Source organism: Anolis sagrei, chromosome 2 (genome assembly GCF_037176765.1).
Source record: "Anolis sagrei isolate rAnoSag1 chromosome 2, rAnoSag1.mat, whole genome shotgun sequence".
Taxonomy (NCBI): Eukaryota; Metazoa; Chordata; class Lepidosauria; order Squamata; family Dactyloidae; genus Anolis; species Anolis sagrei.
Window position 1 is genome coordinate 24,084,376 of NC_090022.1, and position 14,282 is coordinate 24,098,657.

At 41.3% G+C, this 14,282-nt stretch overlaps 1 protein-coding gene across 1 annotated transcript; it reads left to right on the forward strand.

The window, feature by feature from the left end:
• The first annotated feature begins 445 nt into the window (after nucleotides 1-445).
• LOC132765167 (uncharacterized) lies at nucleotides 446-13,546 on the forward strand. The gene is made up of 2 exons (XM_060759378.2): nucleotides 446-726; nucleotides 12,030-13,546. Exons 1-2 carry the CDS (start codon nucleotides 651-653, stop codon nucleotides 12,881-12,883), a joined length of 930 nt encoding a protein of 309 aa, XP_060615361.2. The 5' UTR covers nucleotides 446-650; the 3' UTR covers nucleotides 12,884-13,546.
• Nucleotides 13,547-14,282: the final 736 nt, after the last annotated feature.

Here is a 14,282-nt window from a genome sequence, read left to right on the forward strand (position 1 = left end):
AGAGTTTTGAAAATAGAAGTGCGTATTAGATCCGATAGCACATTGCACTCGAGTAAATATCTCTTGAGTGCAAGTACAACTTTTTTAAAAGCAGGAAATGTAAGGTAATAAAAGTGATGAAAACCTTCTGAAAAACAGCCAAATTTCTCAGAAGGCTTTCATCAAAGCTCTGGCCATCCATCCAAATCAAAGTAATCCTGCCTTGTAGGAATAAATTCTTACAGCATTCGTTGAATGAAAGCTGTCCACATTCTTTCACAATTCAATACACCATGAAAACTCAAAATGAAAGGAGTGTCTAGTCTCAGTTTTGGGAGGAGTGATGGTTGCTAGTTTGGAACAATGGGCATTTATGTCATTCCTTTCCCTAAACTGGGAAGTGGAGTCTACCTGTTACAACCCTTTCTTTATTCCAACCTTGTCTTGCTTCATTCCCAGTGGGAAGATGACCTCCAAGCAATGTGTCTGATCTGTTGAAACATCAAGGGAGGCACCCATGCAGGCTAGAAGGGAAAATACGCCACACCCCTGGAGCCTGGGAAACCCAACCCTTAATCCCAACTGCAAGGATATAAAGTGTCCCCTTGAGAATCTCTTTGACGTTCCTGAAATACGCGAAGTAGGATCCTGATTGTGCTGAAACCGAGAAGATGAAACTTGGCTGGGGCAGAATGCCAGCCAGGATGAGACTGGCCTTCCTCTTTGCTGTGACTTTGCTTCTTCCAGGTATGAGAAAGGTTGTTGATTGAAAGTGTAGACAAGCTTGAATCACCCTGGAAAAGATGGGCATATAGGAAATGTAGTAACAGATTGTTGACAACTAGTGTTTCATACAGTCTGACAAGTTGTACAATTTGTATGATAAAGCTTTTTAAAAAAGCAATAACTAGGCAGAGAGATACTTACTTACTTAGGCAATCCCTCGTAACCCGAGGATGATGGTCCAACAAGTGTAGTGTCTTGGCGGTAGATACGTAGGTGGATGTGGAGCCCTGCTCTTGATCCGGCCTTGGCAGTGGGTTCGTAGGTGGCTGTGGAGCCCTATCCTTGATCCACATGTTCTCCCACAGTGAAGACATTGGTTTCCAAGTGGAAGGCTTGGCTTGATGTGCCTTCCTCTTGGCACATTTCTCCCTTTCACCATCCATTCGTACTTCTTTGGATTCTGCAGCACTTCTGGTCACAGCTGACCTCCAGTTAGAGTGCTCAAGGGCCAGGGCTTCTCAATTCTCAGTGTCTATGCTACAGTTTTTAAGGTTGGCTTTAAGCCTATCTTTAAATCTTTTTTTCCCTGTCTACCAACATTATGTTTCCCGTTCTTGAGTTCGGAGTAGAGTAACTACTTTGGGAGATGGTGATTGGCCATTTGAACAACATGGCCAGTTCAGTGGAGTTGATGGCGTAGGAGCATCGCTTCAATGCTGAGGGTCTTTGCTTCTTCCAACATTTGTCCGCCTGTCTTCCCAGGAGATTTCTGGATTTTTCAGAGGCAATGCTGATGGAATTGTTCCAGGAGTTGAGTTGATGTCTATAGACAGTCCACGTTTCGCAGGCGTATAGTAGGGTTGGGTGGACAATAGCTTTATAAACAAGCACCTTGGTATCCCTGTGGATGTCCCGATCCTTGGGATCAGGCTGAGAGATATTACTAATTTGATTGACTGATGAAGTTGAGCAAATAATTTGTGAGACGCAGACATGTTGGCTGCAAATATCTGAGAACTGCAGCCTCAAAAATAATTCTATCTGATCTAGAAAAATACCACAGATATGTGATCTTGATAGGCTTGTCACCTGTGCGTTTATTTAATTGCCTTCTTAAAGCCAGCTAAACCATAGTGATGAGTCAACTCCTATGAAAGTGACACAAATCAGAAATAGATGGTTTTGTCCATCTCTATGTAAAATACAAGAGTATTCAGGTGATATATGAAAATGAAAGGAGAATAAGACGTGCACTTAAAGAAAACTCATAAAAGGATACATAAATCTTTCCTTTTAAGTACTTGTTTGGTACTTCATTGATTTTGAGGATGAAGGGGAGACAAATATAGTTATGAATAATGGAATAAAATATCCTAAACAAGAGAGGATGTCTGGCTATTGACATTGGACTTCTGAATATTTTAGCTTGATGTTTTAACATTATTGCATCTTGCCATGAATTTCATCTTAGGAGAAAGGTGGGCTATAAATTCAACAAACAAACCAAGGACTCCAATTATCTTCTTTGTGTCCTGCTATCCTCAATGCCCTCCAGTCAAAAAGGAACCAAATGTATGATTTTCTATACCTGGATGAACAGTTTTGATCTTACACTGGTCACTGGGACCCTCATAGACACCAATCTCCCCAATAACACAAAGTGAAACTGAAAGTAGACCTTGGATCTATTTTCCAGTTTTGCACTAGAGAGCGACTGTTCTTGTGAAACCCGCTTATAGTGCCGAGGCTTATTGAATATGTAGGTGAGCAGATGGAGACTACTGGATGTCATATGTTCTGTATCAGAAACTAGAGCTGATGTCGTCTATCCAGTGCAATTTTCTGAGTTGGCACCCGAAATAATCAAACAGAATCTAAAGTTGACCAAAACTGATTTGTAACCCTTTTGGTACTAATGTTGGAGAGTGGCCCCTGGTCAAAGCAGTCCCTGGTCAAGTGGTCCCTGGTCAAAAAAAGGTTAGGAACCACCAGGCATGTAGCCGGGGGGGGGGGGGGCTTGAGGGGCTTCAGCTCCCCCCGAAATTCTCATGGTGGTTCGCGAAAAGGCCTTACTGGTGCATTATTTACACTGTTATGTTTATTCATATCATGATCTGATCACCATACTCAGTATATCCCATATGCATGGGGGTATTGAGGTAATGATACAAAAGGTTTGCTAGGGTAGACCCTCTTTCACTCAGACTCACCCCCCCCCCGAAACTCAGCCCCCCCGAACCCCCTCTGAAAAAAACTCAGCTCCCCCCCCCGAATCGAAATCCTGGCTACGGGCCTGGGAACCACTGGCCTATACCTTTCCAGTGTCCTGGTTTGACAAGGAAAATCCCCATTTATCTCTTAACTCCCTGCTTTTTGGTGAAATTAAAAATATCTCCCTTTCTCACACTTTCTCCCTTCATCCTCAGTTTACTTCAGCCAGTGCAAACTGAGTTCAAAATGCAAAAAATAGTTTACATTCAATTAACAGGAAGGAAGAGGAAAGATGGGTGTAGAATATTGCTCTTTCCGATCAGCTCAGGCAAAAGCAAACAACCCAGCCTCTCCTAACTAGCCTGTTGTCCTTTATTAGTAACCTTTTCTATCTTGTGTTGTCAAAGGCTTTCATGGCTGGAATCACTGGGTTGCTGTGAGTTTTCTGGGCGGTATGGCCATATTCCAGAAGCATTATCTCCTGACATTTCACCCTCATCTATGGCAGGCATCATCATAGGTTGTGAGGTTTTGCCATCTTGCCACATCATCACATGAGGCTTTTGCCCCATCATAGGACCCTTTCCACATGGAGCCCGTATGGAGCCTGGCGGAGCCCATCACATGACGTAGGGCTACTTCCAATGGGGCTCTGTGCTGGCTCCATATGGAAAACATGCTGGGAGAAAGAAATCAGAACATGGGTGACTGTCTGTGTTCTAGTAAGCTGGGAACAGAGAGAGCGGAGCTGGACAGTCACAGCTTTCCCTGTGTGATGGGGAAGGGGGTGATGTGGGGCGCGGAGTGACAGTTTTCTCCACTGCCCCTCGGATTCACCATGTTGACTCTCAGATTCTCCCACTATTGCCCGGCTTCAGGACCTCCATATGATGAGGTCCTTGATCACACCTTGCTATTGCTTGTTTTCATCTGTGAAATGCTGCAAGTGTAAAATAATATTCAGATTTGGTCAGCTTCTATACACAAATTGGGAAGCAGTGCCACCATGTCTTTCCTCCTAGGCAAGAACATGTCATAGCTTGATGGCCAGACTTTTCCCCAGTCTGGACCACCTGATTTGACTCTGCACTGTAATTATTACTGTGACGTCACTAATCTCATTATTTTTTCATTCCACAATTTCTGTATTCTGGTGAACTTATGCTAAAGGTGATGGACAATTTAATTGGTTTCGAGGTGGGGCAAAATTGTTTGGTAAGTGAGACTTACAATTAAAATAGTTTGCAGCAGCAATAACCATCATCATAGAGAACTGTGTGAGGGCTAAGTTCCCTTGAAGCATAACACGATGTAACAAAATTTGAAAAAAAAATCTGTTCCTGATTTGAAAGAGTTATTTCCTGCTTAGTTGTGTGGTACTTACTTTGACAGTAGTTGTCATACTCCAGAAACTTCAGTTTTGTGGATGCCCCTTCTAAACCCTAGTCTTTTTCTTCTTCTGATTTCTTGGCTTCAGTCTCCACTCTTATTAATTATTTGAGCCAAGGTAGGTAGAACAATGTATTTCAATGTCTTCACCATCTACTTTATAATTATACAAATCATTTGTGGTCATTATTTTACTTTTCATAACACTCAGCTGTAAATCGTCCTTTGCAGGTTTAATAACACTATGTAGCAACATTTGAAAAAAAAAATCTGGTCCTGGTTTGAACATGTCATTTCTTGTTTAATTGTGTGGTACTTACTTTGAAAGTAGTTGTTATACTCTAGAAACTTCAGTTTTGTGGCTGCCACAAATTATGTTGAATTGGGGTCACAATCTCTGAGGATGCTTGCCATAGATGCAGGCGAAACGCCAGGAGAGAATGCCTCTAGAACATGGCCACATAGCCCGAAAAAAACCCTACAACAACCCAGTGATTCTTGCCATTAAAGCCTTTGACAATATATGTTGAATTGGTTGAGACTCGATTAAATATTAATTGAAAAATGATAGCAAAATGTGCTGCAGGTTGTCCTTCAAAAACAAAGTTTTTGCAGTTTAATAAACTTTTTCCATGTTTTATGATAGAACCAATTAGGAAATGACATTTATAACCCAGGAACAAAACATTGTGTTACATAGTGTAACACAATTGTAAGTCTTCCCTTTGGCGACCCTGCTCTCAGCAGTATTAGTTGAGTCTGTGTTATGTGGCTTTAGTTATATGTGAAGACTCCACCGTGGAGGAAGATAAGGGTAACGGGTTGCCCACGCTGAGCTCCTGAAAGCAGTGCACTCCAGGTGCCAAATGTGGTGGAAAGTCTAGCTATGCAGAGTCATATGTCTTCTCCAGCAGAGAAAGGTGGCAAACTCATTTCTCAGTGGAGAGAAGCAATGGAAGCCTAGCTGCTCTTCTCTCAGCAGAGAGAAAGGGCAAACTCTTTTTCCAGTGGAAAGAAACAATAGAAGCCCAGTTTCTCTTCACTCAACAAAGGTTTTTTTTTTTGATGGAGAGAACTAATGGACATCTGTCTGCATAAAGGTATTCACTGCTCTCAGCCAAGGATGGACAGAAACTCTTTCCTCTGATCCCTTGTTCAGATACATTACATTGCCTACTCACCCAGTGTTTTAAACTTTTAATCCTTGCCAACTGCCCTGTCCACTGTGATTTATTTTCTGTGTTTAAATTGTTGTGATTTTACATTGTTTGATGTGCCCTTATTTATATAGAATCATAGAATCAAAGAGTTGGAAGAGACCTCATGGGTCATCCAGTCCAACCCCCTGCCAAGAAGCAGGAATATTGCATTCAAATCACCCCTGACAGATGGCCATCCAGCCTCTGTTTAAAAGCTTCCAAAGAAGGAGCCTCCACCACACTCCGGGGCAGAGAGTTCCACTGCTGAATGGCTCTCACAGTCAGGAAGGTCTTCCTCATGTTCAGATGGAATCTCCTCTCTTGTAGTTTGAAGCCATTGTTCTGCGTCCTAGTCTCCAGGGAAGCAGAAAACAAGCTTGCTCCCTCCTCCCTGTGGCTTCCTCTCACATATTTATACATGGCTATCATATCCCCTCTCAGCCTTCTCTTCTTCAGGCTAAACATGCCCAGCTCCTTAAGCCGCTCCTCATAGGGCTTGTTCTCCAGACCTTTTATCATTTTAGTCGCTCTCCTTTGGACACATTCCAGCTTGTCAATATCTCTCTTGAATTGTGGTGCCCAGAATTGGACACAATATTCCAGATGTGGTCTAACCAAAACAGAATAGAGGGGTAGCATTACTTCCCTAGATCTAGACACTATGCTCCTATTGATGCAGGCCAAAATCCCATTGGCTTTTTTTTGCCAAAGGATGGACAGAAACTATTTCCTCTGATCCCTTGTTCAGATACATTACATTGCCTTCTCACCCAGTGTTTTAAACTTTTAATCCTTGCAACTGGCCCTGCCCACTGTGATTTATTTTCTGTTTTTAAATTGTTATAATTTTACATTGCTTGATGTGCTTATTTATATTTTTTCTTATATTTTATTTTATTTCTATATTTTATTGTTATTGCATGCTGTTTATTTGCATTGCTGTATTGTTGGGCTTGGCCTCATGTAAGCCTCCCCGAGTCCCCTTGGGGAGATGGTAGCAGAGTATAAATAAAGTATTATTATTATTATTATTATTATTGACTGAGAGAGATTTATGGCTCTGTGCGGTCAGGCTTTCAACTGGATTTGGCATGCAGGATGAGTCTGCTTTCAGGACTTAACATGTAAGTCTTCCCTTTGGCGACCCTGCTCTCAGCAGTATTTTAAGCTTTTAGCAATATGCCAGTTGCAGGGAAAATCTGACCAGTGAAATCTCTTCCTGGATAAACCATTCCAGATCTTACTCCAAAATTATATTACACTAAAGGGCGCTCCATCAGTTTTGCTGAGAGACTCAAAGTTCTTGGCTCTCTGTTATGAGCAGTCTCTGTCTATCATTATTGCCATTGCAGCTTTACATCTGGTAATTATAAGAAATTCTCAAAGATTAGAGAGCCAGTGTGGGAACTACTCACGTTGCATTGGCACTTGGGAAATTGATGTAATAGTTGCAGCACTATGATTCCACTCTCTGCCAAGGGTGCATCTTGTGGAATCCTGGGCTTTGCTCTTCAGTGAGGCATGATGCTCTCTGCCTGAACATTTTGAATTCCTCTCTGGGGCACATCAGCTGCAATGTCAGGAGCCAAAGTTCTATTAAGTCTTGCATAAAGAGCACATTATGTATACACTACTTAAAGATAAATCGGATGCTTTACATTGCATACTATCCCATACCATCTCACCACACCTGAATTCTTTTGCTTTAACTGGTTGGCATAAGCAGCGTGAAACCTTGTTGATTGCCTAATTATAATTTGTAATCCTTGGTTGCAGTTGGACTCTAAAGTACAAATAAATTGATGGGAGATAATGGATTAAACCCTACTCTCAAATCTCAATTAGAGTAGGCCCAGTGAATCAGTTATATTTAGGATGACCACAATCCAACGAGACTTCTTTCATGGCCCCTAACTGACCTCTACGCTGCTCAGACAATTCCTGAAACAAATAGTTTGGCAAAGCATAAGAGGCAGAAGGTGGACTATTGTGAAACCCCCCTCTGAACTTGCCTAACCATAGTTTCATCATTTTGGCTTCTAGGGAGAATTCAAACTTGAGTTACTCGAGGACCTACTTATTTGTTTCTTTTTCTCTCTCCAGCCGTTCACAGTATCCATATAACCTTTTCCAAGTACAACAATTAAAATGGCTTCATTTCCTTCCTATTACCTTCCTTCACTGTCTAGCTTTCACAAACATACATAGCCTGGCATGGCTTGTTTTTGATAAATCTGTATTTACTATTAGCAAAACAAATGTGGTCATCGCTAATAGTCAACACGGATTTATCAAAAACAAGTCATGCCAGACTAATCTGATCTCTTTCTTCGATAGAGCTACAAGCTGGGTAGATGCGGGGAATGCCGTGGATGTAGCGTACCTGGATTTCAGTAAGGCCTTCGACAAGGTCCCCCATGACCTTCTGGCAAGGAAACTAGTCCAATATGGGCTAGGCAAAACTATGGTTAGGTGGATCTGTAATTCGTTAAGTGGACGAACCCAGAGGGTGCTCACCAATTCTTCCTCTTCATCCTGGAAAGAAGTGACAAATGGAGTGCCATAAGCAGGGCTCCGTCCTGGGCCCGGTCCTGTTCAACATCTTTATTACTGACTTAGATGAAGGCTTAGAAGGCATGATCATCAAGTTTGCAGACGACATCAAATTGGAAGGGATAGCGAATACTCCAGAGGACAGGAGCAGAATTCAAAATGATCTTAACAGATTTAAGAGATGAATGGTCAAAACTAACAAAATGAAGTTCAACAGGGACAAATGCAAGATAGTTCACTTAGGCAGAAAAAAATGAAACGCAAAGACACAGAAGGGGAGATGCGTGGCTTGAGAGCAGTACATATGAAAAAGCTCTTGGAGTCCTCGTGGATAACAAGTCAAACATGAGCCAACAATGTGATGCGGCAGCAAAAAAGCCAATGGGATTTTGGCCTGCATCAATAGGAGCATAGTGTTTAGATCTAGGGAAGTCATGCTACCCCTCTATTCTGCCTTGGTTAGACCACACCTGGAATATCATGTCCAATTCTGGGCACCACAACTGAAGAGAGATATTGACAACCTGGAATGTGTCCAGAGGAGGGCGACTAAAATGATCAAGGGTCTGGAGAACAAGCCCTATGAGGAGCGACTTAAAGAGCTGGGCATGCTTAGCCTGAAGAAGAGAAGGCTGAGAGGAGATATGATAGGCATGTATAAGTATGTGAGAGGAAGTCATAGGGAGGAGGGAATAGGCTTGTTTTCTGCTGCCCTGGAGACTAGGACGCAGAACAATGGCTTCAAACTACAAGAAAGGAGATTTCATCTGAACATTAGGAAGAACTTCCTGACTGTGAGAGCTGTTCAGCAGTGGAACTCTCTGCCCCAGGGTGTGGTGGAGGCTCCTTCTTTGGAGGCTTTTAAACAGAGGCTGGATGGCCATCAGTTGGGAGTGCTTTGAATGCAATTTTCAAACTTCTTGGCAGTGGGTTGGACTGGATGACCCATGAGGTCTCTTCCAACTCTATTATTCTATGAACTGGGAAATATGATTTCATGGATCATCTTAACTTTAGTATTAAATCTTTACACAACTGAATCTCAGATAGTTCCTTCATAGTTGCCCTTTCAAGTTTTAGTTGTTTTCTAATTTTTCACAGTAGTCTCCATTCTGATTAGTGACTGAGCCCCTGGTGGCGCAGTGGGTTAAACCCTTGTGCCAGCAGGACTGCTGACCAATAGATCAGTGGTTCAAATCCAGGGAGAGTGGGCTGAGCTCCCTCTGTCAGCTCCAGCTCCCCATGCATCCTCCCACAAGGATGGTAAAACATCAAAACATCCGGGCATCCCCTGGGCAATGTCCTTGCAGATGGCCAATTCTCTCACACCAGAAGCGACTTGCAGTTTCTCAAGTCACTCCTGACATGAAAAACAAAACAAAATCAGAGCCAAGATTTGGAATATCTTGAACTACTTCAATGTCTTCATCATCTACTTAAATCATCTGTGGTTGTTATTTCCCCCCTCTTAATATTGAACTTGAAACTTGCCTTTGCACTTTCTTTCATATTTTCTTCAGCAGTCTTTCCAAGTCTGCTGATAGTATGGTGTGATATGCAAACACACCGAGCAGCTGTTTCTTTCACATCTGTGTGATATGCATTGGGTCCCTGCCAGGAAATTTTGTTGCAAAAGCATACAGGAATACACAGTGTTGTTGCTCATAGAGTACAAGATAGCTGTCAATTGGTGTCGGCGTAATTTAGTAAATTGGGATATTGAGGTTAATCCCATCTAATTTCCTAAAGAGTTTGAAACTGTTCTGGATCTAGAAATCATCAAAGAGAATTGATGGACAGCATAGACCAAACTTTGATTTAAGAGTCAGCAGGCTAGTTCCAACAAACCCAGCTTTACTAAGAATTCAGTGAGTGGGAGGAAGAATGTAAGGATCTTGTTGCAGCTTCTTTCTCAGCCCACGCTTCCTATCTGTTGAACAGGAATAGCAGGGACCCACGTGAGGAGAGGTGGATATGGTAATGTTGTCACCTGTCCTATGCCTTATGAATAGGGTCATGATGCAAACAGTCACATGGATGCGATTCGCTGGTGTGTGGACTGTCTATCTTGTGTGTCAACAGGTGCAACGCCTTAGGTGGAGCCAGTTTGCATATTCTCTCCCCGGATTCGAACCTGCAATCTGTCGGTCTTCAGTCCTGCTGGCACAGGGGTTTAACCCACTGCGCCACCGGGGGCTTTTGTGTCAGTAAAATAATAATAATAACGTTTTTTTTGTATCTCGCCACCACCTCCCTGAAGGGCTTACATGGAGGCCAAGCTCACTCAAATACATTTGAAAACATTACACAATAAAAAAATAAAATACACATAAAATATCATAAAAACATAACCATCATAATCAACAATCAGTGGCCGAGCACAGTGGACATGTTCAGAACTAAAAGGGTGAAACAAGGGCTTGTGCATGCAACTACGCGAATGGAGCTCATAACAAATGCAAGTGCCAGCGGCCTGATAGGGCTAGAAGGGCCAGATGAAATTAGTACAAAACACTGCAAGGGAAGAGATAATAATAAGGTACAGAGCCCAGTATTAAATTGTGGCTGGGGATTGATTAAAAGCACATTGGAACATCCAAGTCTTTAGGTCTTTACGTAAAGTGGACAAGATGGGTGCTATTCTAATCTCTCTGGAGAGAGAGTTCCAGAGCCTGGAGGGCTACCACTGGGAAGGCCCTCTTTCTCATTCCCACCAACCACACTTGTGACAGAAGTGGGAGCTAGAGAAGGGTCTCCCCAGCAGATCTTAGAGCTCACACTGGTTCATAGGGGAAGATACGATAGCAAAGATAGTCTGGACCTGAACCGTTTAGGGCTTTGTAGATAATAATCTGCACCTTGAACTGGGACCAGAAAGTTATCAACAACTTATAAGTACAGTTTTTTAAAATTACGCTACAATTATCAATTGTATTACTAGTTCCAGGATTTTATTAACACCGCACTGTAAGTGCTCACTGTACTAATTTGGCATCTATTGGAGCTCTAATGTAAATATCATGTTTATTCCTCTTTTGATTTCACAACATAAAATTTCCCATTTCTCCTAACAACTACGAGTCTATTTATGTTTCAACTCATAAGGATAATTCTGTGCATTCTGATGAAGTGCGTTTTGGTCAACAGAAATGTATGCATTACAAATATGTTCGTCCAGATCTTTCGTGCAAATATAATAAGGAACCTCTGAGTCCATGTTAAATAAGCAATAAATCATATATTTTAAAATATATAAATGAAAGGTTTTATGAGAAATACATTTCACTAGGATGGATAACCTGGCTCTTGAGATATGCCTTCGGAGAGTGACCATATACTGCTTTCCTGTTGTCTCTCCCATAATATGTCCTCATATTGCACTCCCCCATTTCGCAGAAGGTCTGTTTCCACTGTTCCACCCTCTTTGAGTTCTTAAGAGTTCCTATATTTTGGTCATTTCTATCTCATCCAATGTTTTATCATTTTATGTACATCTGACCCGCCCATTGTGATCGTTTTTTCCCCCCTCACCTTATTACTTTGTACTGTTTATTTACTTTTATGTCTTAACTTCTTTATGTGATGATATTTTTTGCTATTCTATATTTTGTTGTTATGTATTATTGGGCTTGGTCTCATGTAAGCCACCCCGAGTCCCCTTTTGGGAGATGGTGGCAGGGTATAAATAAAGATTATTATTATTATTATTATTATTATTATTATTATATCTCTTATAAAGGGTTGAATCATTCTCTATTTTGTTACTAAAACTAATAACTGTAATACAAAATGATGCATGTCTAAAAAGTGTGTCACCAACATGAAATGTTTTAAAAACTCTGTTAGTTTTTAAGGTGCATAAAGTTCTTTAATGTATGAATTAATTTTTGGATTTGATGTATTGAGTTCTCAGGCTTTTGGTGATAGGTCCATAGTTTCACCATAATCTTTTCCCTTTATGTTTCCTTCCAGATGTGTCATCCATGAGTGTCTACAGGTCTGTAGAGACAACTGACGCCACATCTGCCAGTGTGACAAGTGCACCAAAGGAAACTAACATAGACATCGAAGGAGATTCCAGTGAGGTGGGGTTGACTCCACTTGATGATTCACCAGAATTCTTTGCGTCTGTTTCACCAGTCACAGAAGAATCAGGTACAACCTTACTAAATATTGGAAAAGAGGAAACCAATGAGGAGACAGGAATTAATTTGAAAGAGATTTCAGAGGAAAGTGATGAATTAGAATCTAATACTGCCGAAGATGGAAACGCAGATGGTTGGGATGAACTAGAAGAACTAGAGGATGCTGCCCTTGACCTGGTGAGACTCATTGTCAAGAGAGATGCTGAAGAAGATGATGAAGCAGAAGAACCTACACCGGAGACCGTTGATGAGGATGATTTTTCATTTTCTGACTTAGTCAGAGTCCTCAAGCCCTTAATAAAAGCTTTTTCCAACTCAGAGTCTGGACCTCCATCACCAGATGATTTCTTCTCTTGGTTGCCTGCTTTGAAGGACCTCTTGGAATCCTCTAAGGAGCCTAGTACAAGCAAACCACTAGCAAACACTGTGACCCGCCCAGCAAGAATGTCCAGTTTCACTACTTTCCCAGAGCCAAATCTGCAAATTGCTCCAGCTTCACCACCTGAAGACTCATCTGCAGAGCCATCTGTAAAGCTAAGTGAATCGGAGGTTTTTCCATCTCTGCCTGTTTTGGAGGAAGTGGCCACTTTTGTTCCACCAACGATCCCCCTTCCCCCTCAGCCTAAGCCAAGCAAGCATTATCCTTCGGATGCCCCACCTCCTGAAGATGTGTTTTATTAAAGGAACACAATTAAATTGAATTTTTAAGCCCTGAGTTCGAATCCCAATTGAGCTGTGAAACTCACTGAGAAATCTAACACTATCTTATCTCAGGGTTTTGTAGAGATGTCGGGAGAATGGGGTGCAGGCCGCTTTGCGAATATTTGAGAAAAAGTGGAATATAAATGTAACAATGAAATAAAATAATTTCTGGAGAACAAGGAACTATGTATAAAATAAGGAGAATAACTGGGAACTTCTTCCTCAGGTTTAATCTCGGGATCTCCCTCGTTTCCTGATTTATCAATGGTAGAAAATTTAAATCAAGCATATACTTTTAATGCTCTGCTTTTGAGGCAATGTAAATAATTCAAGATCAAGCCTTTAAACTTGGCTGTGAGTGTTTACTTTTTGCACTGAGCACAAATAATACCCCTATGAAGAATATATTTTTTCATAGGGGTATTATTTGGGCTCAATACAAAAAGTAAACACATTATTGGACAAAGGAGTATTGCATCTAGTTAACATAAAATAATTGCATTGCCTCCTTAGGTACAATGGAGCTACAAAATTCCCTCTTATTTCTTCCAGTAAGCTAAGAGAAAGCCTGCTGCAGATTTGTAAAGAGCCTTGCCAAGACCTGTATGTTGTTATGCTGTAATAAAGCTCTTTACTGACCAATACGTGCATGGAACTTGTTTGAATCAACAGACAATACAATGTGTATAATGTGCTATTGGTTCTTTGGTCACTTGTGTGATACTGACTGGTTTATTGGCATGAGTGAAACACTCATAACTTTCCATCTCACCAACCTGAATGACCTATAATCATGCAACAGGCACTTTTCCATGTGGGATGCATCTACATTGTAGAATTAATGCAGGTTGACACAATTTTAACTGCTAAGGCTCAATGCTATAAATACAGGTACAGTAGAGTCTCTCTTATCCAACCATCAGTCATCCAATGTTCTGTATTCAATGCAGTCTGTCTCCCACCCAGATCCACAGCTGTTCCAATACATTGCGATGTTTTGGTGCTAAATTCGTAAATACAGCAATTGGTACATAACGTTACCATGTATTGAATTACTTTTTATGTTGATTTGTTGTAAAATATGATGTTTTGGTACTTAGTTTATAAAATAATAATGTGATTTGACGTTTAATAGGCCTTCCCTTAATTCCGCCTTATTTTCCAACATTTTCGCGTATCCTATGTTCTGCCAGACCATTTATGTTGGATAAGTGAGACTCTACTGTATTTGAACTTTGGTGGAGCATCAACACTTTTTACAATAAATAAATAAATAAATAAAATAGTTGAAGACCTTGAAAAGCTGTAGCAGAACCGATCGTACCATTTGGTGGCATGAAGCAACTGCTTCAACTGGCAGAACTTAGGGCAGTGGCAA

Excerpts from the sequence above, each read along its gene's own strand:
- LOC132765167 (XM_060759378.2), top strand. The coding sequence starts at position 651 with ATGAAACTTGGCTGGGGCAGAATGCCAGCCAGGATGAGACTGGCCTTC. Across the intron at positions 727-12,029 it reads TGTGACTTTGCTTCTTCCAG|ATGTGTCATCCATGAGTGTC; the intron begins GTATGAGAAAGG and ends GTTTCCTTCCAG.